At 42.8% G+C, this 26023-nt stretch overlaps 1 protein-coding gene across 1 annotated transcript; it reads right to left on the reverse strand.

Moving 5' to 3' along the window:
* Positions 1-4676: 4676 nt before the first annotated feature.
* Positions 4677-18194, reverse strand: LOC142101286 (acyl-coenzyme A amino acid N-acyltransferase 1-like). The gene is made up of 4 exons (XM_075185647.1): positions 18007-18194; positions 13562-14046; positions 12690-12892; positions 4677-6855 (listed from the first exon to the last, which is right to left on the reverse strand). The coding sequence occupies exons 2-4, from the start codon at positions 14022-14024 to the stop codon at positions 6259-6261; spliced, it is 1263 nt and encodes a 420-aa protein (XP_075041748.1). The 5' UTR covers positions 14025-14046; positions 18007-18194; the 3' UTR covers positions 4677-6258.
* Between the last annotated feature and the right edge of the window lie 7829 nt (positions 18195-26023).

Consider the following 26023-nt stretch of genomic DNA (forward strand, 5'->3'; position numbering starts at 1 on the left):
GCCTGGGGCGTGAAGGGCCCACTAGGGGATGTCATGGTAGGAGCCCACCAGAGGGGGTGTGGCCAGCCACCTGTATGTATGACTTGAGGGGGCATGGTCAGCCCACCGAGGACATGGCTAGTGCCATGTTGTAGCATATAAGAATGCAGTGTATACAAATTACCCAAACACTACTATTTGGTAAGTTAACAAAACAAATATGTGAAAAGAGGGCTGGAGCACAACTTCTAAGATAGTGGTCAGATTGTGGTCCAAATAAATCTCTAGATATAATTATTTCTCCACTTATTAAAATACCAGCTTAAAACTGGTATTATGCTGAGAGCAGTGTTATTAAGTGGTGAACATATAATGAAACAAATAAATTTAGATATACTTTAACTAGTGGTTAATGTGGTTGGCGTAGGGGAGTAATGTAAAGAGAACGCACTGTATTAACTAATTCATATTAGCCCTGCTTATGTATGCCAATTGTTATTTACATTCCTGTTCATTCATTACTTTTCTTTTAAAAATGTGATCATGACTATTTATCATTTTTTTGTTAACATTCTACAACATATAAACAGTTTTTCAATGCTGGTAGAGAATCCGTTAAAACTAGAATGTGCCTGGTTCTCCCTGGGCTATCTATGGAATTTCTACATTTATGGCCACAGTTAGGAGACACACCAAAGGAGAGGGATCTTATCTCAGTTCGTGAGAAAGGGATAAGGAAAATAAGATTTACAGCAAATGAACAGAAAGAAAAAAAAATAAGCAGTAAAGTCTTGTAATAATAATAAACATGATAAACAAGTATAATATCTATAATTCTACAGGAATCCTTACATTTAAATTTCATTAATTTCTGTTTCTATATGGTGTTTTCTCTTTTACTCTCAAAAAGTGCCACATATGACTTTGTGTATTCAACAGACTAAGGGGCACATTTATCAATCATCGGCAGAAATGAGAAATAGTTATCAATCCTTATCGCATGGATAAGGATTGATCTATTTCTCAAATTTATTAAAAATGGAACACAGAAACAGCAGTTCCGAAAACTGCTGTTTCTGTGATAAAAAAAATCATACTTACCCCTCTCTTCGGGACGCGCTGTCTCTAGGATCTCCTTCACGTCATCTTCGTTCCTCTTCTTCTTTCCATTGCGCATGTGCAGTTCCACAAAGATCCCGGTCTCTCTGCAATTCTGCGAGCGCTGAGTGACAGGGAGGGATCATGTGATCCCTCCACACATGCACTGTCCAGCTCTGCTCTTCGGAGCAGAGCTGACCGCATTGGATTTTGTCATTTCTGATAATGTACACCAGCTTCAGCTGGCGTACATTATCAAGACAAGTTTCCGTAAAAAAATATTTTTCGGAACTTGTTAGATTGCAGCTGGGAGCAGTCACCATTCTGTTGAATGGTGACTGCTCCCAAAAACGAAGACGAATGCAAAGCAGCAGATATCCACGATATCTGCTGCGATGCACCCTTAATAAATTTGCGGAGGACACGGAGGCACCTTAATTACTCGCTAAAAGCACTATCGTGCTTTCTTAAATATGCCCCAAAATGTACTGTGGTTAAATGCAGTGAGACTTTAATCATTCAGCATACTTAAGGGAGGACAAGACTTAAGAAATTGAGAAAAGTTTAACACCCTGACTTGCAGGAGCGCTAAATCTATCACAAGTTTCTGACAAGCTCTGTACCTTCCACACAGATTATATAGTTCTTCTGTTCGTGACCTGCTGTCATCAAGCAATAAATGTACTCAGTCTGTGGGCTGCCTAGGGAGAATGGACTGCTGGATGAAAAACAGAGGATAGGAACAGGGTTACGCTTGTGTCATTTCATAGCTCTCTCATGCGTTCCACTGTGGAACGCACTGTGTTGCCTGATAAGGATGCCTGTTAGGGTCAAAATAGATCACTACTGTGTGCCTGTTCCAATGCACTTCGCCGGGAATAGTAGCAGTTTGGGTCGCTGCCAGGATAATAGAGGAACAGAAAGTTCCTCAAACAAGTCAGAGGGGCACATTTATCAATGTTCGGCAAAAGTGAGAAATAGTTATCAACCCTTATTGCATAGATAAGGATTGAACTATTTCTCAAATTTATGAGCAACAGATCACAGAAACAGCAGTTCCGAAAAACTGCTGTTTCTGTGATAAAAAAAATTCATACTTACCCCTCTCTTCGGAAGCGCAGTCTCCGGATCTTCTCCTCGTTCTATTCATTCTTCAATTGCGCATGTGCAGTTCCAAGAACTGCATATGCGCACAAATATCCCTGCTCTGTCTCTGCAACTATAGTTGCAGAGAGAGAGCGCTGAGTGACAGGGAGGGATCATGTGATCCCTCCACACATTCGCTGTCCAGCTCTGCTCTTCGGAGCAGAGCTGACAGCATTGGATTTCTTCAATTATAATAATGTACGCCAGCTTCAGCTGGCATACATTATCAAGATAAGTTTCCGAAAAAAATGTTTTTTCGGATCTTGTTAGATTTGAGCTGGGAGCAGTCACCATACTGTTGAATGGTGACTGCTCCCAAAACCGAAGAGGAGTGCAAAGCAGCAGATATCCACGATAGTGCACTACCGTGCTTTCATAAATATGCCCCAGAGCCCCTTACACCTGTCCTCCGTAACGATTGAATTCTGACCCCGCCCCCTAGCAAAAGGGGGTGGGGCCATCAAACAGTGGGGCCTACTGGTGATTTTCCCGGGACCCCGCTGGGCCTGTCCGACGCTGCATACCCAGACTAAGAAGACTTGGCAGAGGCACTGCACATAAGTGATGCACAAACATAGTAGTAGCGCCGCTATAATTCTATTACCGTTATAACGGTAAATTTAACCCAGCTTTCTGCTCGTAGCTCAGGGAGCTGCGAGTAAAAAGCTGGTGTTCAAACTACTGTAATACCGGTATTTATACGCACTATTACTGTAATAATGTTAATAGTGCGCAGGTCGCGTTACTTTTTACAGTAACGCAGCCAATTGAATTCCACCCCTAAGAAATTAAAAATACACCCATTAGTTGGAGTAAGGGGGTGTTACATGAACAATGAAGGCTAGTGTCATTTTGGGCAACAGTCTATTTAACCACAGGGAGATAGGTTAATATGTCAGCAATGTGAAGTGCTTTAAACTGAGCTACCAGTATATTATACAACTACTGCGCGGATTGGCCAGTAAAAATATACTACATAATAGTCAACAGGACTTTCAGAGTGAAGAACTATTTTGCCAACATACATCAGCCTGTCTTATGAATGAATGCTTGGACACTTTGAACTGTTAAAATACCTATTCTAGTGAAGCACTATTTAATGAGAAAAACTGTCAATTTAAACATACTGGCACATATGGGAATAAAACTACTCCTGGGATACAGTAAGGACAGTGAAAGCTCTGGGACTCCATGACAGTGGCGGATCCAGGATGGGGGGGCGATCGGGGCGATCGCCCCCCCTAGCAGGGGCTTGCTGCCGGCGGCTGCACACTGTGCAGGTCCGTTCAGCAGTGACAGTGTGCTGCCCGGCTGCTTTGATTGTGTTTTAAACACAATCAGAGCAGCGGGGCAGCACACTGTCACTGCCGAGCGGACCTGCACATACTGTGCAGCCGCCGGCAGCCTTAGAAATTAGAAAGGGGGCGGGGCCTAAATCGCCCCCCTAAAATCGCCCGGGGTAGGACAAATGTCTGGGTCCGCCCCTGCTCCATGAGGTACAGGTAACAGTAATTTTGCTTTTGAACAGCTGTCAATCATCTTAGAACCTGACTTTCTGCTGCTGCCTGAGTGTTCTATCATAGCCCAGCAATGTATGCTTTACCTGATCACACATATATATATATATATATATATATATATATATATATATATATATATATATATTGCCATAGGGTAACACGGTTTACTTTTTTCTTTAAAGACTGGATTAGAGACCAAACTTTGACAATAAATTCCCAAAGGAATCGGTGACAAACCAACCAAGAAACCATTAGGAAAACGGGCAAGTATCTATGTTCACTAAATTGACTTGCACCCATAGGAGCAATTTGTGATAATATTTGTCATCTTCACAAGAAACAACAACAGGCTGCAACATTAGCAGTATATACCTGTACCACCCTAAATATAGTACCAAATTGCAGAGCTCTCTCAGCAGCCAAGAAATCACACAAGTCCAAGGTTTTGGTACAACTGACCTCAGCCACTTTTATTAAGCAGACAAAATAAAGAAAAACTTTAAAAGAAACACCATGTCTGTCCTGCACTAACAAACACAAGTCGCTCCTGACTTTCAAACTATAAAAGAAAATATTATAAGTTCCAGCAGGCATAGTTTACTCACAACAAAATATCAGGCTTTCTGTTATAGAGACTCAGTAGTCCCTTCCCCCAGGCAGAGCAGAGATGATGTCTAGCTTGATGGCTTTTTAACACCCTTACACAGGTGCAAGTGCTAACTAGCCTATCCTTAGGCTGGAGGCCTAAAAGACCTGAAATGGGGCCTAGTGGATGAAGCCCGCCCTCACTCTCCATCCATAACCCCTATAACCCGTTTGTACTAAAGGTCAACAGCTCTTAGCAGGCTGTTTAACTACAGACAACAATTTTCCTGTGGTTTCAAAACATGCCTGCCCAAAAACACTATTCCAGTGAGTTTGTCATTATATATATATATATATATATATATATATATATATATATATATCTTACCGTTTAACAAGAAACATCAGTCTGTAATTTATATTATTGGTTAGCTGTATTTCTTTTTGTACTACGTTTTCTTACCAACAATAGTCTCTTTATTGTAGGGTTTATAGTAAATTGTTGTAGTATTTTAGATATTTATTCATTTTTAACACAATTACAAATGAGTTCGTTATTTATGGGCATTACCTCCTTAGCTCACACAATAGTCTTAAAGCACTATTAGAAAATATGTTTAGTGATTATGGATTTATCACACACATAGCACATAACCAGTTATATTATAATTCAAATATTTATTAACAGATGGATGAATAGTTTTCAAATTATATAATTATTGCAAGGCTTAACTTTATTGATGGGTATTATAGATGAGCTAGAGTAATATTATGCTTATTTATTGGGGTGCATAATTGAAGATGAGTTCTCTTTAATTCATTTATAATCCCCTTTTTAACTAAAGTTCTAAATCCTGTAGCCATTTAATAAATGTAGACAGTATTTATTCCAAATTCTGATTCCCTGAGTCACCGTTATTGTCCGTTCATTGCTTGGGAGGTCTTTGCCTCTCTGCCGGGAGGGAAGGGTTGGTGTCCTGACAGTATTTAGAGGTCAAACTAATAAGCTAAGTGATACAAGTCACAAGTGGTCAAGCGATCCGAATCGAGATCTGTGGTTCCAAATCCCAACGGTAACAACTATTTATATACAGATATACAGAAATATTTCTTTTTTTACTCTTATGGACCACTGGGGAAGCAAATATGCCACTCCAAGGCACTTATCTTGGCTCCTCAGGCACTTATCTTGGCTCCTCCTGCACTTATCTTGGCTCTTCCGTGTACCCATTCTCTCGGCTCCACCAGCACTTTACTTGGTTCTTCCATGTACCCCTAGACCAGTATTGGCTAAGCTGTGACACTCCAGATGTTGTGAAACTACAAGTCCCAGCATACCCTTCCAGCAATAAGCTGCAATATATTGGCAAAGCATGCTGGGACTTGTAGTTTCACAAAACCTGGAGTGTCACAGGTTAGCCAACACTGCCCTAGACGCAAGCATATTCCCTGCACTACATACAATATGGGACCCCTGATCATTGGAACATATAACTGCAGTACAGAAATAGAGAACCACTGAGGCATAGTTATATAATTATTAGTACTGTTAATTTAACTATAATCAAAAATACCCTTCAACTACTACCAAACTATTAATGCTGTTAAGTAAACTTTAATTACCTAACTACCTTTAAATGACTGCCTAACTATTAACACTATTGATATAACTATAATAAATTACTGTTGCTGTACTTTGAATACCAATATCAATCAGTCACCGACTGCAATAGGAAACAATTATATTTCTTAATTTTTGATAAATTAGTTCTTTAAAATTTAAGAGTGAGTTAAGGGTCAGACAGTCCTTTCAATCCAAACCATGCATCAAAATTGACTTCTTTATAATCTCCATGCCTGGCAGTCAAATCCATAGCAGCAGTTAGATCTCCCCACCATTTCTTTGGCAACTGGTTTCAACTTTACAACATCATAATTTATTCCGGCGAGAGCATGGTATGTGTTTGCGCAGAAAGTCCTGCATCTCTCTCCAGCTGATTTCCTGTGCTCTGCAGTGAGCCAGGAGCTCCCCGCCCCACGTCAAAGGAAGTGGGAAGAAAGGAGATTGGGACACTGGACAAAAAGGGGAACCTGGGGGCTCTAGGAGATGCCCAGCCCCTGGGTAACACTGCATATAGACATCCTTCTTTCCATACTTTTCTGCCCTCGCCATTGCTTCCTTAGCAAAAAATAAACTGTCATAATTCTGGTCTTTATCTCCCACCAAGAAGAGGATGGAACCCCTGGCTTTCTCCACAGGAAATACAGAGTCCTGGTGTTCTGGCTTTCTTGGGTCTTTCATTGCGTTAGTAAGTGTGAGGGCCCCAGTGTCTGTGACCAGAAATCTTTCCGCTTGGTAGGGAATTCCGTTCAGAAAGAGATCCCCATAGCTAAATGTGTTGCCATTCACAGCATTGGTTCCATTGATGCATACTGTAGCAAGAACCTGGGGCAAATAAGTCGCCATAGCCAGAGCCATCTCGGCTCCTTTGCATATACCGATCACTCCAACTCCAGCTCCCGACACCTGAAAGAAATACAACGTTACTATTTGTAAAGGCTGAGAAAAGATACGGAACATTCCATTCCTTCTTGTCTCTGTCTTAAAACACTGTATAATGTCTGCAGAAATTTTCATTAGCCTAAAATGCAAGCGCATCTATATGCAACTATCACTACTGCACATGACCATACGCATTTCACCCTATTGTAGCTACATATGTTATTCCTGAGGAAGCTCTGAATAAAACGGTGAAATGCGTTGCATATAGAAAACAGTTATACCAAAGACATTCTGCAATATCACAAGCATCTTTACGTTGGCAGAGGCTGAACCTGCCACTGTTTATAGTGGTAAAAGAGCCAGTGACTGCACGGGAAACCCACTTGTGAAATAACATAGTCGCCGAGTAAACTTTCACGTATGCCAAGTACACCTGTTTCCATTTTCCTCACACACCAGTGAGTAAATGTATGAACCTCCGGATTCTTCATCTCCGGCGAGTTCAGCGTCTTCAGCGCTTAAATTTAAAGCCTCCCTTTACAAGGCAGCGCCGCTTTAAATTTAAGCGCTGAAGACGCTGAACTCGCCGGAGTTGAAGAATCCGGAGGTTCATACATTTACCCCCAGGTCTTAACTAGTAAGTAGTGACTCTGATTATATTTCCTATTTTATTTTCTGAAACTCGTTTGTGTAACAAATTGTATGTCTTGTTATTAATTTTTGTAATTAAGCCTTGGAAACATTTTTGAGATTAAATAAATTTAATCTAGTGTGTTTTCCGTGATTCTTTGGGAATTTACGAAGCCTAGGGAGGCTCATGCTACAGGTGTATATGATTTAAGTGTGAAACATTAATAAGTGGTTCTGGTGAACGTAAGGACACCATAATAAATAGTTTGTGGTGGCAGAAAATGTGTATTCATTACTAAGTGACTATGGTGACACCAGTCATGGTTTGCTGTTCAGATTGCTGAATAGGGGACAGGCTGGACGTTCGTGACAGTGATGATGATGATATAATAACAGGTTCTACTAGCCTAATTAAGCTTACAATGTCACAATCCATACTAAAACTAGCATGGACAGTCAGACGATGCCCATGCACAGAGAGATAGCAGTCTTCACCGGGCTCCATTCTCCACCAGTCCTGATATACATCTAAACATTCCTGTAACGCCCTCTAGTGGCATTTTAGTAAACCATGCACCCAGTGAATACAGGAGGGGTCACCTGGAGGAGTTAGTTGTTTGTGGAAAGAGAAGGGACTCAAGCTGGTTGCTATGGTGACGTTGCATCCCAGTCTGCTAGTGGCTGAGAAAAAGGAGCAGCTGTAGTAAGTGCGGAAAATATACAGAGTAGAGAGTGAGAGAGCAGAGGTCTTTCCCTTGGAGTGCGAGAGTGAATGCTGCACAAGGGCAAGTAAGTATGCCCTGAATAGGTGGAGAGTCCCCTGAGCCGAGACCCCTGGAGAGAAGGGGGATTGCTGCAAGTGGCAGCATGCAGACACTAAGGGATGTAACAGCAGAGACCCCTGGAGAGAGCGTTGTAGCAAAGAGAAGCAGTTGGGGAGTTGTGGGAAACCCTGAGAGGGGCAGAGGGAATGTAGAGATGTGCCCTGCGGATCCGAATGCTGTGCCATGAAGAGGGCGAAGAATCATCCCGCTGATGTGCCTGTGAAGAGGGTGAAGAAAGAAATGGAAATACACTTACCATTCCTGCGATCCAGCGCTGGTGAGTATTTCTTTCTTTTCGCAGGTCCTGTCGGCAGAGGGAAGATGAGCCAGATGAATGAGCCAATCTTGGCTCACTTCCGGCCGTTTAAATTATTGGCGCCGTGGTGAGCCAATGAGCGCTCGTGGCGGCAGCCAGTGATGACATTGCGCCGGCGGGTATTTAAGCCGCCGGGCAGCGCCATCTTGGATGAAGTTCGTCGGCGGAGAGAGAAGAGGACGGAGCACCGGATCAAGACAGAAACGCCTTCGAAGGTGGCAGGGTGTCCTTGTCAGGGCAATGAGCTATTCTGCCACAGGAGATCACTGCCGGAGACATCGACGGGGAGCCCTTGTAAGGGCTAAGAGCGCCCCCGCCCAGAAGACAACCATGCCGAAGAGGAGAAGAGGCGACGCCGGCTGGAGGGTCTGGAAGACCCGGAAAAGAAGACGGTGCGGTCAAGCTGAGTAACCTGCGCAGAGCAAGTAAGTATAATCAGCAATAAGGTCGGGCACAAGGCCCATGGGCACAATCGTGCACTAGGCCCCTGGCAACAGTTAGGGGCACAAGGCCCAGGGTAAATTGGGCACAGGGCCCATATAGGTGTCACTCACCGGACTGTTAGTGCCTCTAGGTTGGGACATGGGTCTCTCTCGCTCCTGCCGGCGCCTCTCCTGAGCCGCGGCCGTCCGCCATCTTGACTAAGATGGCGCATGTGCAGAAACCCTGAATTGTTAATACCTCGCCTCTAGTCTCATTGGTTAATTAATCACCTCTCAGTACTTAAGGCACCTGTTGCCCTATTACCTTTGCCTGTTCTTGGTTCTCATTCCTTGAGACTCTGAGGTGTTTTCTGTTTTTGCTCGTGTTATCCGTTTGCTCTGGACAAGTCTCCTCTCCACATCGGTAGTAGAACTTACCCGCTGCAGACTACTCTCGCTACCTCCGTTACCTGCCTGCTCTTGGACAAGTCTCCTCTATACATCAGTGGTACAACTTGCCTATTGCAGACCACTCACGTTGCTACGTTACATGCCTGCACCTGGACAAGTCTTCCCTTCACATCAGTGGTACAACTTGCCTATTGCAGACCACTCACGTTACTCCGTTCCACGCCTGCTCCTGGACAAGTCTTCCCTTCACATCAGTGGTACAACTTGCCTATTGCAGACCACTCACGCTACTCCCTTCCAGGCCTGCGCCTGGACAAGTCTTCCCTTCACATCAGTGGTACAACTTGCCAATTGCAGACCACTCACGCTATTCTGTTACACACCTGCGCTGGACAAGTCTTCTCTACATATCCGTGGTGAAACTTACCAGCTGTAGACCATTCATGTTTCCTTGTGATATAGCTACTACTCTGTATGGTACCTATTAGCTGGACTAAAGTCTACAAGTGCCTCTGTATTGTAGCTGCAAGTCGCTGACTCTTCTACTATATTGTTGATTGGTCTTTGCCTAACGTTATCCAGTTATCAAGTACTGGCCTGCTATATGCTACCTGCGTGCTAAGGCACTTGGACTCTTTCCTCATTTTATCCTGTTTACTAAACTGCTGTACCATCACAGTTCCACGGTGCCAAGACTGAGCATTTATACTATTGACATTCCTTTCCTCTATTCTACTGTATGGTTCCACTGATTCACCACACTACCCAGAGGTCCGCACTTCTGGTAAGTGTAGCTACAGCTGGTGAATTCTGGGCAAAACTCCTAGAGCCTGTGACAATAGGTAGTTAGAGGGCTTAAAGCTCATTGCCAGCAAAGGGCACAAGGCCCTAGTCAGGGTCATAGAGCCCATAGTGTAACAGGGCACAAGGCCCTAGGTAAGGGCTTAAAGCCCATAGTGAAGGGCACAAGGCCCTAGTTAGTGGGCTCAGAGCCCAAGGCAGAGAGGAGGCAAAAGTCCCATGGTCAGGGCACAAGGCCCTTTAGTTAGCTGGGAAGAAAGCTCATGGTGTAGGGCATAAGGTCCTTGGTAAAGAGGGCACCAGGCCATGTAGGCAGCGGCGTGAGAGCCCTGAGTGAGTAGGGTGCAGTCCCAGGGTGTGGTGAGTACGCTAGGTGATAGTCCTAGGTAACAGTAGAGCAGAAGGCTCCTGTTAGTGCTATACTAAACCGTCTGGTTGGATAGCAGGTGTGTGTATTACGTGGTCAGCCTGCCAGATACATTAGCGAAATGTGATTCCGCCTGTGCGACGAATATTGCATTGTGCATTGTATTTTGGTTGTGCTGTGTGTGTTTCTTTACAGTTGCAAGACACCAGGCCCCCATTAAAGATAGGCTCTTGTTCTTTACTGTTTTCCTGCAATAACCTGTGTCTGTGGGGACAAGGTGTAGTTAAGAGCATACACATAGCTAGGGAGAACACACAGTAGTCTTCCCGTCCCCTAGGTCCCTGTGGTTACGCCGGTTTCCAGAGGCGGTGATTGGGCAACTCACTGGCAGTACAGCACAGCCCATTTGAGTTCCAGGGGCATCCTCTAGTTCTATTTGAGTATTCCAGTCCTAAGTTCCGGCAGGTTCTATGGCGGTTTCAGAGTGGGGCGGTGTTCTGCTTGAGTGAAGGCAGCCATTTCGAGTTCCGACGACTGGCGGTTCCATGCGGCAGTTGACACTCTGCTCCAGTGGGCCTCTTTCGTGCCATGTGTGTGTCTGGTCCTTAGGATTCCTTGATTGACCCCATAGTGAGCAGATAGTCTTCTCGGGACAACCTGGGTGAGGGTTTAGGAATAGCCCTCCGGAGTAGACCGTGAACACCGGCTGGTGTTCCCCGTAAAGTAAAGGGAGGAGGTATAGGTAGTACACTACACCCAGTTTATAGTCAAGTTGCGTTCCTGACCATTAGTTAGTTTGTTTAGGTCGGGTCGCCTGTTGTTAGTTAGCGTCAGTTGTGTGGGTGTACATACTAGCCTCACTGGTAGAGTAGAGGGAGGCTGTGTTGTGTCTGTCATCCACAGGTGACAGAGAGGAGCAGGAGAGCAGGGACCGGAAGTTGGAGTGTCCGGTGAGAGAACGCTCTATTCCTTCTTTCGGTTAGGCCCTCACCGAGAAGTGAGTGGGGTACTTGAGGCGGGACTGTTCCTGGTCTCAAGTGCTTGTAATCCCGTGCCTTTGGCAAGAGTGAAACGAGGTAGCGGCAATCGAGATTGACGTGAGTGTCTCCGCTCATGGTCGTGGTCTCGTACAGCCCTTTCCTGGTAGACAGTGCCTTAATTTCTGTTTCTTCCTCAGAGAGAAGTGGTTGGAGGTGACAAAGGTTTGGTTGCTGGTGTGCTGGGATAGGACAGCGGCTGGGGTGCATCGGAAGCGGACGGGAGGTGACCATCGTTTGTAACTTAAGTTATCTGTGTGCATCTGTCCTGTTCCCCGCAGGCATTACAGGAACACTAGAGAAGAGTGTTTTAGCCCATGGGATTTTACCCCTGCACTGTGAATCCTGCCTGGGTATACTGGAAATAGACAGAGTGAATCCTGCTTGTCTGTATACTGGAAACAGACAGAGGCTGAACTGTGAGTAGCTGTTAAACTACTGCGACCAGGAGAACCTGGTATGTACTGTGATTTAATCAGCAGTGTAAGAACTGTGCAGGAGGAGTAAGGAGCTCTATATGATTCTGTATTGTACAACCATTATGATTATTGGGCTGGAGCAAGAGGAGTGTAAATAAAGAGTTCAGTTTGTGATAGAGATGGTCTGGCACCCAAATTATTCTGACTCTTATTGCACTGCACCACAAAGTGATATCACCTGTGTCCCACTACTCGTAAAGAAACACCTGCTTGTGCAGGGACCCCCTGGTCATTTACACCCATGCCCATCAGCTAGCCAGAGTTTGAGAAGGAAGTGCACTGTGTAACCTTTGCACCCCACTGCACACACAGTGACAGGGGGTTACATTCCAAACAGATGTCAGTTGGGATCGGCAGTCATTTTGCAGCCAGTTAGCTCTGAAACAGCCCAATTAGCTATAAAAAGCTCAGTGTGTGGCCACTAAAATATAACCAATGCAGGACGCTGCCTTTCCTGTAAGTTGATTATATTATGTACTCCAGATAATTTAGAATACAGACAGTCTTACACATAATACATGAGAAGATTTAAGGTTCACTTTGATAACATAAAGGAACAAATATAACTTACTTTTGGATGACTTTGTAGAAACTGAGCGGCCTCTTCAAAATATGTTAGATCCACATGGGGTAGATATATTGGAAGATCATCATAGGCAAAATAAGCCAAAGCAAGCGAGGCGAATCCACGGCTGGCAAGGAGACTACTACGAAACTCCAGTAGACCTCCAATACCACCAAACATGTCAATAACTCCCGGGAAGGGACCTTCACCTGTCAAATAAGGACACAATACAATTCCTCAGTCATGGTTCTTCTGTTAATTTATGCAAATTCAACTAAAACAAAAGAAAGCAGACATTTTGTATAGTGATCCTTCTAAATAAGGCTAAACAGTTCACCATAATTTAATGACATCCTTGAGATGCGAGTCAGAAGTAACTAACTTCTAAGCAACATATTCCTTACAAGCATCTTACTAGAGATGTCTTGTCTGGAAAAGATATAAGATCTTGTTTGTCCATTGGCCTCTAAGGGGTCATTTTAAAACAACGCGGGGTGATTTCTTCCTAGAAATAGGGACTAGATGCTTCATGTTGATTTGCCATGGGTTGCTGGCAGTGGTCAAGTTCAGTGGGCAGTAAGCTTTACAGAACAATCCCGGAAGTCTCTGTTGGGTTGAACAGACCCGTAGACTTTTGCTGGTGTCTGCTGAGAGTACAGGGATCTGCAGTCAGTTGTAATCATACTGTTCCCATTACTTTGTTTATTACAAAGTACCAATCAGCCCTATCTATGCTTGTTGAGATTAAAAAAAATCCCAACATTCACAGGATACGTAAGACAAAAACCCACCCTAGAAGATGCAGGAACCAAACTTATATGACCAAGCATGGACTTATAAACGGCTTGCTCAGAAGTATCGGCTACCGCAATTCCTACCTGGAGGGAGAAAGAGTGTTCCTCTGATTCTTCCTTCTCTTATCTGCAGTCTCTGTACCCTGGGAGTCACGTACCATCTTTCCACAACTTTACTGACAACAGGAGTTTCTTCAGAAAGTGGACTTAACATCATACCAGAATAGAGCTCCAGATGAATATGGAAGGGACTTCCCATCACATCACGTTTTATCAATCTTGAGAATGGGATGGTTGGCTTCAGAGACCAGAATAATCCCATAGGATACACGCCATGAAAATCTCCGCCAATCGCCGGTGAGGTCTCCAGATTTAGTTTCCCCTCCGTATCAGTCGTATAGAAAGCTCTGGAGTAAAAAATCTGTCCTTTCTCATCCTTCAGCCATGCTCTCAGAGTGATTAACTCTTGTGATGGGAGACCCCAAGCTTGGATCTTCACCGGCTCATCCACTAACGAGCTCTCCGGTGTGACTGCGAGACCAATCATGATCCAGGAAAACAGGATCAATCTTAAATGAGGGACAGGAGACAACAATGTTACATGATAAAATAGTTTGGGAACCCTTAAAAATTACCTGTATTGCTGCAGGAATATAACCTCAAATGTGATCTGATTTTTCATTTAAATCTTAATAAGGGATGATGGCAACCTTTAATGAACTCATTGCTACAACGTTTACCTTGTATATTTACCAAACAAATATAAATGTGCAGTAGCCATTTGCCGCTTCAACGCCCCCCCCCGAAGGGGGCGATAAACTAACACGGCCAAAATATCTGTTAGATTTCTCTGGCATTAAGATAATTACCAGCACTTACTGCTGTTCCCTAAACCTCTATGGGGACAACAGAATTCAATAATTTATTAAACTGCAAAAAGCAGCAGGTCTTTTTCAATGGGATCCAGATGAAGCCTCTGCGGCTTTGCTGGTTCCTTCCCTTGAGAACGTTCTATACACACGCGCCTAGCACTTTCTCCATTCACTGGCAGCATTAGGCTGCTGATTAACACTTTAAATAGTGTTGCTCAATTTGCAGCAATATATATTGATGTCTACAGCACTGGCATCATAAATAGACCCCTAACGCTTATGTTTATGGTGGGGTATGCTGAAAACATGACACTCCATGCTTTTTGTGGGCAGCACGGTGGTTAAGTGGTTAACACTTCTGCCTTACGTGACTGGGGTCATGAGTTCAATTCCCGACCATGGCCTTATCTGTGTGGAGTTTTTATATTCTCCCCGTGTTTGCGTGGGTTTCCTCCGGGTGCTCCAGTTTCCTCCCACACTCCAAAAACATACTGGTAGGTTAATTGGCTGCTAACAAATTGACCCTAGTCTGTCTGTGTGTGTCTGTGTGCATGCGTGTTAGGGGATTTAAACTGTAAGCCCCAATAGGACAGGGACTGATGTTTGTGATTTCTCTGTACAGTGCTGTGGAATTAGTGGCGTTATATAAATAAATGGTAATAATAGTAATAAATAATAATAACTTGGGTCTCCAGTCTAGGTAACAATTTATTAAGTGGTGAAACCAGGGATTTGAAGGGCTGGTGCCACAAGACGCAATGACCCACTACTTAGTTGCTTCTGATTGGCTGACTGTGGATTGACCTCTCCAGCTGATAGTATTTAATTAATTACTGTGGCTGCTGTATTATATGAAGTCACAGCTGTCTTGTTCCCATCACACAATTAATGATTATATTTGGACGGCGGCAGGAAAGAAGATTCCTATTTGATTTTTAAACTGGAAAATAACATGTTTGTATTTACTTTCATTTTACTTACTTTAATTTGCATTTGTATTTAATTATGTTTTAATAAATGTGACTTTAATTAATAACACTGTCCAGTCACTATTATCTCTTGTGTATATGACACTTCATTACAATATTATAAAGTGTACAAATAAGATAATACGACTTTCACAGTTACTACTAACACTGTCCAGCCTCATCTCTACGCTATCGTGCTGCGTAAGCTCCTGACGTACACCTGGTGCTTATGCTTGTGATGAACAGCTGGACACATTGGGCCTCATTCATTAAGGAGCATAAATGGCGATACGTGGCATATTTTGCGCACAATTACTCTGCGCATCCCCAGAACTGAACCATAAACCATAGAATGCAGAAAAGTCCAATTCATCTTTCAGCGCAATGAAACGTACTACAGCCTACGATTTCATGGAGGGACCAAAGCCGGGAATGGGCGTATGTACGTAGTCAATGTACAGGAAGGACGTGCTAAGATCAAGTGCACGCTGCATCGTCAGATTAAAGCTTTGGGCATCTTTAAGATACGTTATTTTCTGTTGTATCACTTGCACCAGCTACAGCTCGGGTGTAAGTGCCGTGTGATAATGATGACAGTCTGGTTTGCATGCTAGAACATGTGTGTACAATCAGGAGCAACTGTAAAAATGTATTTTATGTACTAGAGACATTCATAACATCCTAATAAATTATTATTATTATTATTATTAATATTTATTTATAAGGCGCCACAAGGCATCCGCAGCGCCGTACAGAGACAAACAAAATCACAATACAATGGGAGACAGCACAGTACAGTAAACACAGCAACTCAGTACGCTCAATGCACAGCTGGAGAGGGCAGGGAAGGAGGAGGGAGGATCCGCAAACGACGGGGCCCAAGAAGGAGGGCGCGGAAGACAGGGAGACCCCCAGGGGGGAGGAGGGAGCGAGAGTGGACGTGGGGTGGAGGACCCTCGAGGAGGAGGGCTAAGTAGCTGGAGAGCAGAGTTAGAAGTGGTGGAAACAGGAGGAGAGATGGCCCTGCTCAGAGGAGCGTACAATCTAAGGGGAGGGGTGGACAGACAGAGAGACGCAGGGGAGAGAGGGAGAGTAGGGGGACAGAGGCAGAAGATAAGGTAGGAAGTTAAGTGGGAGACAGAAAGGCTTTAAGAAAAAGGTGAGTTTTTAGGGCTCGTTTGAAGCTGGACCAATTAGGGGAAGTTCTGATGGAGGGAGGGAGCTTGTTCAAAATAAATTTAAAATAAATGTATTTTATGGGAGGCGGGGAAACAAAAGAAAAAGAACCTTTTTTATTTTTTTATGCTTTGACATTAATGACTATGGGCCTGATTCATTAAGGGACTTAGGCAAGAAATTGAGTAAGTTTTATTACTTAAGTTTTCTGGACAAAGCCATGTTACAATGCAAGGGGTGCAAATGAGTTTATTATTTTGCACAGAAGTTAAATACTGGCTGTTTTTTTAGGTAGCACACAAATACTTGATAAATTATTTGTACAGAGAAATTTAAAGTTGATATGTGTGTGCTACATGAAAAACAGACAGTATTTAACTTATGTGCAAAATAATAAACTATTTTGTACCCCTTGGATTGTAACATGGTTTTGTCCAGAAACCTTAAGTAAGAAAACTTTCTTGCCTAAGATCCTTAATGAATCAGGCCCTATGGGCCTTTCTTCTGGGGTGTAATTGCGTCCCAAAACTATGTGAGAGTTATAGTGAATAAATCCAATTATACTTCAGTGATTGAGCACTATTATAGTCTACTAAAGTGAATTTGATCTTATCTTACAGGACTCTGTTTTTTCATTATTATTAATTAATTTAGTTTTGTTCGTTAAGAGCTGGTCAGCTGTGAGGACCTTAGGACGTGCTGAATGTGCACTAAAGCACTGTAAAGCACTTGATTGTTCCATCTGCTATAAAAACGAGAATTAATACTATGCGTCATGAAATTTGCGCAGTCTTCACTAGAGGTGATGGTAATTGCACATTGGACAATACTGTCAATGGATTACCTTTTGCCCTATCTCATTGCAATTTATATGGGTAAGTGTGTGTATATGCATCTATAAACCAAAGTAACAACAAGGCACAAATATATATATATAGGGGCATATTTATCAATAGCGCCTTGATCACGGTTTAAAGGCTGATTTCTTTTCTTTATGGCCGCTTGTGTGAGATTTCGGCTATCTCATGCAGTTTATGGTTTAATTGCTCTTCATTTGTGGATAACAGCGTAGCTTTGTGTCAAGCACTACACAACAACACATACAAGATTTAAAAATACAGAAAGTACAGTACCACTAATAATTTAAATCTACTTGCATCACTGCAAAAAAAAAACAATTCCCAGTGGTAACAAAAATTTTGCCTTTTACCAAAATATTTATATCTAGAAGCCGCCAATCTTTACAGAATGGTTCCATTACCAAGGAGACCGCAAGACAACTGGTCAGTGGCTAGTACAGTATCCTCACTGGTGTCTCCTTGTACAGCACTGCAACATATGTTGGTGCTATAAAAGTATAGGATAATAATAGGGCATTTTGCAGTCTTTTATAAACGCTCATCTGACGTTACACTTACAATTGTTCTCAGGTACACTATTCTATACAGTCACAGTACACAGACACTGTCACAAGTAAATGCATCATGAGTTAATAATTAAATCCAATTCTGACCTCTCAGTATTCTGGATTCAGACGGAATATGCCTGCAGAACGGTTTCTAGAAAGCTGCTTATAAAATGAAATACACATCAGACAGCTCACTAGAACTGCAGGGGTCCGTTCGTTGTGTTGTCAGTGTTCAGGGAAGAGAATAGGTTCATAGTGCAGAGTTATTGGGAAAGAGGGCGGAAGAGAGCAGACTGCAGGGATAGGGTGGAGATATATCCAGGGCAGGGAGGTGTGGATTATGTGACGTTCTTCTTCCAAGCTACTACTGATATTACATGTTTGTAATGAGCATGTACAGACCTGATCACCACACTGTTATACGCTTATAAGATAAGTATAATGTGGCTGTTTAACAGTATATCTGTGCAATGCATTTTGCATGTGTACGTTGTGTTGCTGTGATTCCTTTAGAACTTGATTAGGCCTGTTGTAATGTAGGTGGACTGGTTGACTTGTTTCACGAATACCAACAGCAGTATGATTGTCCTATTCCTTTACAGATATATTACATGCTAGTACTGTATTTCTTGTTTACATATAAATATCAGTGTCACTATTTATGTTAAATACTGAGTTCACATAAGGTCTGTGGAAAATGATCTGGTGCCCTATTATTTTACAGGGGAGGGGGATCCAGCAAAGTGCACTACACCCCAATAAAAGCAGGAATAGCCTCACAATGTTCAGTTATAGTGCACAAGAGTCCATCTGATGACATGGTGTCAGTATATAAGTGAGGCTTACACAAGGCTGATGCATGATATTTATTTGGGGTGAGATACTGGTGTGTAATGTTATGGTGGCACAGGTTGGTGTAGTCCTCTAGTGTGGGGACACGGGCTGGTTTGTTATTATTTTGAGTGGAACAGACTGATGTATAATTGTGGAAACAAAATCCAGTATTATAATGCCACAGGATGGTTCCAGCAACAATGTGCTTAGTCATATCCGGGGACAAGAAAGTGGGTCATGTCTGGCGCCAACAATAATATGCTGATCAATATCTGATGCCATCTGGAGGAAAACGATCAATATTTGGTGCCAACAATATACACTATATGGACAAAGGTATTTGGCCACACCTGTTAATTATTGAATTGAGGTGTTTAAAGCAGATCCGTTGCCAGATGTGTATAAAATCAAGCACCTAGCCATGCAGTCTCCATTTACAAACATTTGTGATACAAAAAGGGTTGTTGTGAAGAGCTCAGTGGCTTCAAGCGTGGTACTGTGATAGGATGCCGCCTTCGCAATAAGACGGTCCGTGAAATTTCATCCCTGCTGGATATTCTACGATCAACTATAAGTGATCTTGTTAGAAAGTGGAAGCATTTAGTAACAACAGCAACTCACCCACAAAGCGGAAAACCATGTAAAATCACAGAGCGGGGTCAATGGCTGGTAAGGTACATGGTGCGTAAAAGTCACCAACATTCTGCTGATTCCATAGCTGAAGAGTTCCGAACTTACATTGGCATTAATGTAACAACAAAAACTGTGCGGCGGGAGCTTAATGGAATGGGGTTCTATGGCCAAGCAGCTCTCATAATTCTACCTGCCCTGACCCCTAGCTTGTTTAAAGGATTCTGCTGTCTTCTCCACTCCTGATCCCTGCCTGTGTGACTGTGTGAGTTCTGCCAAATACATTCTGTTTGCTCACTACCTGTTACCATGAGCTGTCCTCTCCATTAGACAAGTGCCAGACTACACTGCATATCCTTTGCCTGTCTGGCTCAGAGTTCTGCTAATATATCCTGGTTTCTCATTATCTTCTACTGTGTTCTGTCCTCTCCACCTGACAGGTGCTAGATGAATAAATGCTACTACCCGAGCCTTAGTTCTGGGGGTAACTGAGTACTGTGGAAAGTAAATAGTTCTTCAGAAAGGGAGCTGCTAAAGGTGAACATCTCGTGAAGCTGTTCTAGCAGTTGAGGATCTCACGCTACTCTGCCCTTAACAGGTGGAACACGTATGACACTAAAATTCAACAACCCAATGCTCAGGTGGCTAATTCTATGGTACCTAATAAGTGGCGAACAATCACTGCATGGCAGGTCATATATATCTTTAATCAGGATGACAATCTATTTAAACCTGGGGGATAATGTTAACATCCCATTATAAGTTTACTGGCCCACCATCAGTCCCAAAGATGAGGAGAGTATGTAACTGCTTGTTCAAAGGACCATAGTCTGTTTACTAATTATTTCTGTGCTGGCAACCAGAGAATGCTGTATGAGTAGTTGTTACGGTTCTCAGGAGTTTCCTGTCAGTCAGTGTTAGTGCTGGCCTTCCTAAGGTGCGGAGTCTTCACCAAGAACCGTCGCGAGGCGGCATGGATTGTGCTGCCGTAGGTCCGCAGGTCGTGCCCCTTAGGTTAGCCCACTGGCGGGATAGGTGACCGACAGTAGGTAAGAGATGCGACAGAATAAAGGAGAATAGACTCTGTAGAGGAAGTGTAGTACGGCACAGAGGAACAGGATCAGTTAGCTGAAGAAACAGCACAAACGGAAGAATCCAAGCCGTATACAGTGGAACTGTGGGTCGGAATACACAGGTGAACAGGCAGAAGCGTAGTCAATGAGGATAGCTGGGTCGGACACACAGGTATACAGGCAACAGCGTAGTCAATAAGGATAGCCAGGTCAGATACACATGTCTACAGGCAGCAGCGGATTCAGAAGCAGAGGTTAAACAAGCCAAAGTTCATACACAGGGAAACACCAGAAACAGCACAGGTTACACAGGGAGAGCCAGACACAAAGTGGTAACTTGTTGCTCTGACAATGCTGCAGTGTTCAGGTGAGATTTATATAGTCTGCAGATAGTATATGCCGCCCCCCAGCGACGATCATGTGACCTCCCAAACCAGAAAGTGCTGAGCTGTACACAGAGGCAGAGGAATCAGCAGCACAGGAGGGGGTAAGTTTGTGACAGTAGTAAGCAGACCATGCCTAACCTTCCGCAGCCCAATTAATTAGTAGATCTCTTTCTGCTCTGAAGCAATTGGTGTTCAAAACAGGAAGGATTCTAAATAGTTTTGATCGTAGCGGCCAGTGTTTTTTCTGTACAGTAAGTACTGAAGCAGCAGAAAGAGAAGGCCTCATAGGAAGCTGGAATTGGTAACTACTTGGCATTTTCAAAAAAATTGCCCCCAGATATGGCTCAGCACATTATTGGTGGCCACAGATATGGATCACTTTTCTCCAGATGAGATGAGATATTGATCAGCATATTACTGCTGGCCCTAGTTATATTATTAATGGCACCAAATATGGCTCAGCAAATAATTTTTGGTAACAGGTATGGCTCAGCATACACTATATGGACAAAAGTATTCTGACGCTTCACCACTACACCAACAGGGACTGTAATGACATTGTATTCAAATACATATACTGTAATATGGAGTTAGTCCCCCTTTTACAGCAATAACACCTTCCACTCTTCTTGGAAGGCTTTCCACAAGATGTTGGGGTGTTTCTGTGGGAATTTGTGCCCATTCATTCTGTAGAACATTTATGAGGTCAGGCACTGATGTTGGACGAGAAGGCCTGGCTCACAATCTTCGTTCCAGTTCATCCCAAAGGTGTTCGATGGGGTTGAGGTCAGGGCTTTGTGCAGGACAGTCAAGTTCTTCCACACCGAACTCATCAAACCATATTTTTGTAGTCCTTGCTTTGTGCACTGGGGCACAGTCATGTAGGAACAGAAAACAGCTTTCCCCAAACTGTTGCCACAAAGTTGGAAGCATAGCATTGTCCAAAATGACACTGGAAATAAGTGGCCTAGCCCAATCCATGGAAAACAGCCCCATACCATTATCCCTCCTCCACCAAACTTCACAGTTGGCATAATGCAGTCAGGCAGGTAACATTCTCCTGGCATCTGCCAAACCTAGACTCACTGTCATTATTCACTAGGATGAGTGGGATCCTTCTGTTCTGCCTGGGATTAGTGGTACTTCACCCAGTGGTACGGAATCTAACAGAGTGGAAGGTTTTCACCAGAGGTTCCCGCAAGGGAATTTGTACTTGGTAACTTCCACCATGCAGGTCGCGGCCCTCTGGGGGAGTTCCCAGTGAGCAGTGATAGAGAACCTAGTACAGAGAAGAATGTAGGCACTAGATTACCACAAAAGAGTAGGATTAATGAGTGATGCTCAATGATAGTCCACAGAGAGATAGCAGGTGATTTGCAGCAACACACTTGGAGGGATGATAGCGATGATCTGCAGTAGTTACCACTAACGAGTGGAGCAGGTAATAGGTGATTTGCAGGAGCACACTTGGAGAGATGGTAGCAATGATCTGCAGTAGTTACCACTAACGAGTGGAGCAGGTAATAGGTGATTTGCAGCAGCACACTTGGAGAGATGGTAGCGATGATCTGCAGTAGTTGCCACTAATGAGTGAAGCAGGTAATAGGTGACTTGCTGGGAGGAGCCTTATAAACAAGAGGTAACCAATGGATGAGCGGGACAGGTGAACACAGATGAGCTCGTCACTCCACAGCACATGTTTCCACTGCTCCTCAGTCCAGTGTCAGTGTCCTGTATACCACTCCATTCGACGCTTGGCATTGGTCTTGGTAATGTAAGGCTTGCATGCAGCCGTCCTGCCATGGGAACCCATTCCATTAAGTTCCCGCCACACAGTTTTTGTGCTTACATGAATGCCAATGGATGTTTGGAACTCTTCAGCAATGAAATCAGCAGAGCATTGGCGACTTTTATGCACCATATACCTTAGCGTTACTCCTCTCTGTTATTTTATGGGGTCGAGTTGCTGTTGTTCCTAAATGCTTCCACTTTCTAATATTATCACTTACAGTTGAGCATGAAATATCCAGCAGGTATGAAATTTCACGAACCATCTTTTTGCAAAGGTGGCATCTTATCACAGTACCATGCTTGAAGTCACTGAGTTCTTCAGAATGCCCCATTTTGTATCATAAATGTTTGCAAATGGAGACTGCATGGCTAGGTGCTTGATTTTATACACCTCTGGCAATGGGTCTAATTGAAAAACCTCAATTCATTAATTACCAGGTGTGGCCAAATAGTTTTGTCCATATAGTGTATGTGAACAGATCCGAAAAATAGGGGGAAAACTGAAAGTTGTGCAACTTCAGTGATATAATTTAATAGCAAATGTCAATTAACGACAAATAAGAAATGTCACTGAAAAGTGTTCACTGCAGACATTCACCATTTAAGTTCCCTTCACTTTCATGAAACTTCTAAATGCATTATTTTACATTATTTTATTTAAAATTTAATTGGTCATAGACAAGTTATTTAAGAAAACATATTTTCAAAAGCTGAAACTTGCTTTGTTAACAGTTCAGTACTGTCGGGGTTGGGACAGCTGCGGGTCAGGTACAATAAAAAGCAATTATCAAAAAACACAACAAAATGACAACTTGCAGCAGGGGAAAAAAATGAGTAGTTACTTGTCTTATTTTGTCAAATATCACACTTACATGTTTAGTATATAAATGAAGGCAAACCTTTGACCTGTTGTGTGGAGGTAATATCATCTTTGTAGGACATTCTGGTAAGAAGTAAGGACAGTGTAAATAAAACCTAACTAATGTTATAAATAAAATTTATTTGCTCTGTGAAATACTAGAAATATATCAATGCTTCTAATCAACAGAGTAGGATTTCCATACATATTCATATGAAACATTATTATGAAATATAAATGCCTTAGGAAGATATGTTATTTCACATTGTTTCATATCAGACTGATAGTTACAGTTGACATATTTGATGTTAATCATCCCCCTGATTACAAATGGAGTATTGATTTAGTGCATATTAGCTTCTATAGAAAACGTGCTGCACTTCACAGCTTGTATCCTGTTGTGACCACAAAGGACCTTTCATCTTATTTTATCTGTTGAGCTGGGTCATAAAGCTAGATGACATGTTGATCTTAACTGTAGATCCTGTAACATTTCAATCTTATCTGAAATATGAACAAACCAGCTATATGACAGGAGATATCAGCCTAATTAACCCCTAAATTACCAGCAGACAGGGACTTCGCACATACATCTCTGTTGGGAGAAGACACTTATATATTTATAGGATGGGAGTAAACATTTATATTGAACTTCTAAATTTAAGATTATGCTATAATCATGACACTCAGTATCGCCATCATCAGATAGGATATGACAGGGAAAAGCGAGGAAGACAGAGAGAGACGTGAGACATATGGTAGAAGACCCTGCCCATGAGAGCTTCCATTCTAGAGAGAGAGGATAATGAAAAATATTAAGAACAAATGAGTAATTAGGCTGAGGAGGGAGAAGAGGATTAGACCAGCGGTGGCTAACCTGCGGCTCTCGAGCCACATGCGGCTCTTTGACTTTGAAATTGAGGATCCTGGTTGGCTGGGTGATACTCTAGAAACTCTGTGGCTGTCAGCAGTGCTCCAGGGGCTGACAGGCACAGTTTTGAGAGTGCGTCTGACTGACAACAGTTGCGTCATGTGACCTTCTATGCATAATGTAGGGAGGTTACATAGACCCCTCCCTTTCCTCACACATTATATTAACATACCTCCCTCTCTTCCCTCAGAAGGGGGAGTCTTAATATAATATGTGAGGGAAGGGGGGAAGTCTTAATCATCATAATCATCGGCTATTTATATAGCGCCATTAATTCCGCAGCACTGTACAGAGAACTCACATCAGTCCCTGCCTCATTGGAACTTACAGTCTAAATTCCCTAACATACACACACAGACTAAGGTCAAATTGAAAGCAGCCAATGAACCTACCAAATACATTACTCATTTAAATAACTTTCATTTACTTTAAAAATCAATGTATATAAAACTTATAAAAGATGATTAGACTACCTAGCTCACCCTTCCTTTTTGGGCATCTCCTCCAGTCCCACAGTTGTCTCCCCATAACTACAAAAAAATCTGGGTAAGCTTACTGATGGTTATATGGTATGTTTTAAATAGCTACTTTCCTTATGCCATTTGTATGATGATCTATGCTCACAAAAAAAAATGCATTTTAACAATAAAAATGAAAAAGATTATATTAAAAAACTGAACATACACTTACCTAAATAAAAGTGATTCTAATTTGTGGGTGTATGAGCTGCCCTAGCCTAAATGGTAGGCTCCTACTGTAAAACTTGCTTGAAATTTGTTTTCAGCATTAGTAAAAACTGGTAAGTGTCCCTGGGGTTATGAATGGAGAGATAAGGGTGGGTTCCAATCATAAGACCCAGTTTTCCAACAAGCTAGCAAGTTGCTAGTAATCAGGAGTTGCACCTGATGAGGTGCTGTTACAAACTTGCTAGGCAGTCCATTCTCCCTCTCGATACCTGGGGAGGAGGTCAGATGGTTCTTGAGAGCTATTAAAATTTGGGATCTGTGAGTTCTGTTGTTTTGTATATTCGTGGGACACTAGGTCCCTCACTTTAAAGAGGGAGTGCCTGTGTATTAGTTAGAAGCCAGACCGCAAGGGTGTTGTTTATGTTTTGGTTTATTTTCATGCTAGTTAATAAAACTAGTTGAGGCTATTTAAACCAAAGCTGGACTGGTGTGATTTATCTGGCTGAAGTGCAGTTGTTTAAACCCAGGGGAAATTATTTTATTTCTATATTTATTTGTTAATTTAGATATTAATTTACATATTTATTTGTATCGCTATTTCATAGGAGCCTCCTAGTGCGATTGAGACTCCCATGTATGTAATGTATTTATGATTAGGGCTGCCCAATCATATGGGGAGGAGTGATAGTGGGGGGAGGAAGAGGGACAGCATAGGGTTTCACTCTGACACTCTGGCCCACAACAATTTGGTGCTACAGGGCTTTACACTGTTAACAGAGCGATGCAGGCCGCCTATGCTTAGGCCGGGCATAGGTGACTGCATTGCATATTACTCAATGCGGACACTTCATTCATTAGTAGAATATTGTACTGTAGTACAGAAACACATACTCATGCATCACCAGCTGGGCTGGCCCAAAATTGATTTAAAT

The sequence above is a fragment of the Mixophyes fleayi genome, chromosome 1 (assembly GCF_038048845.1).
Source record: "Mixophyes fleayi isolate aMixFle1 chromosome 1, aMixFle1.hap1, whole genome shotgun sequence".
NCBI lineage: Eukaryota > Metazoa > Chordata > Amphibia > Anura > Limnodynastidae > Mixophyes > Mixophyes fleayi.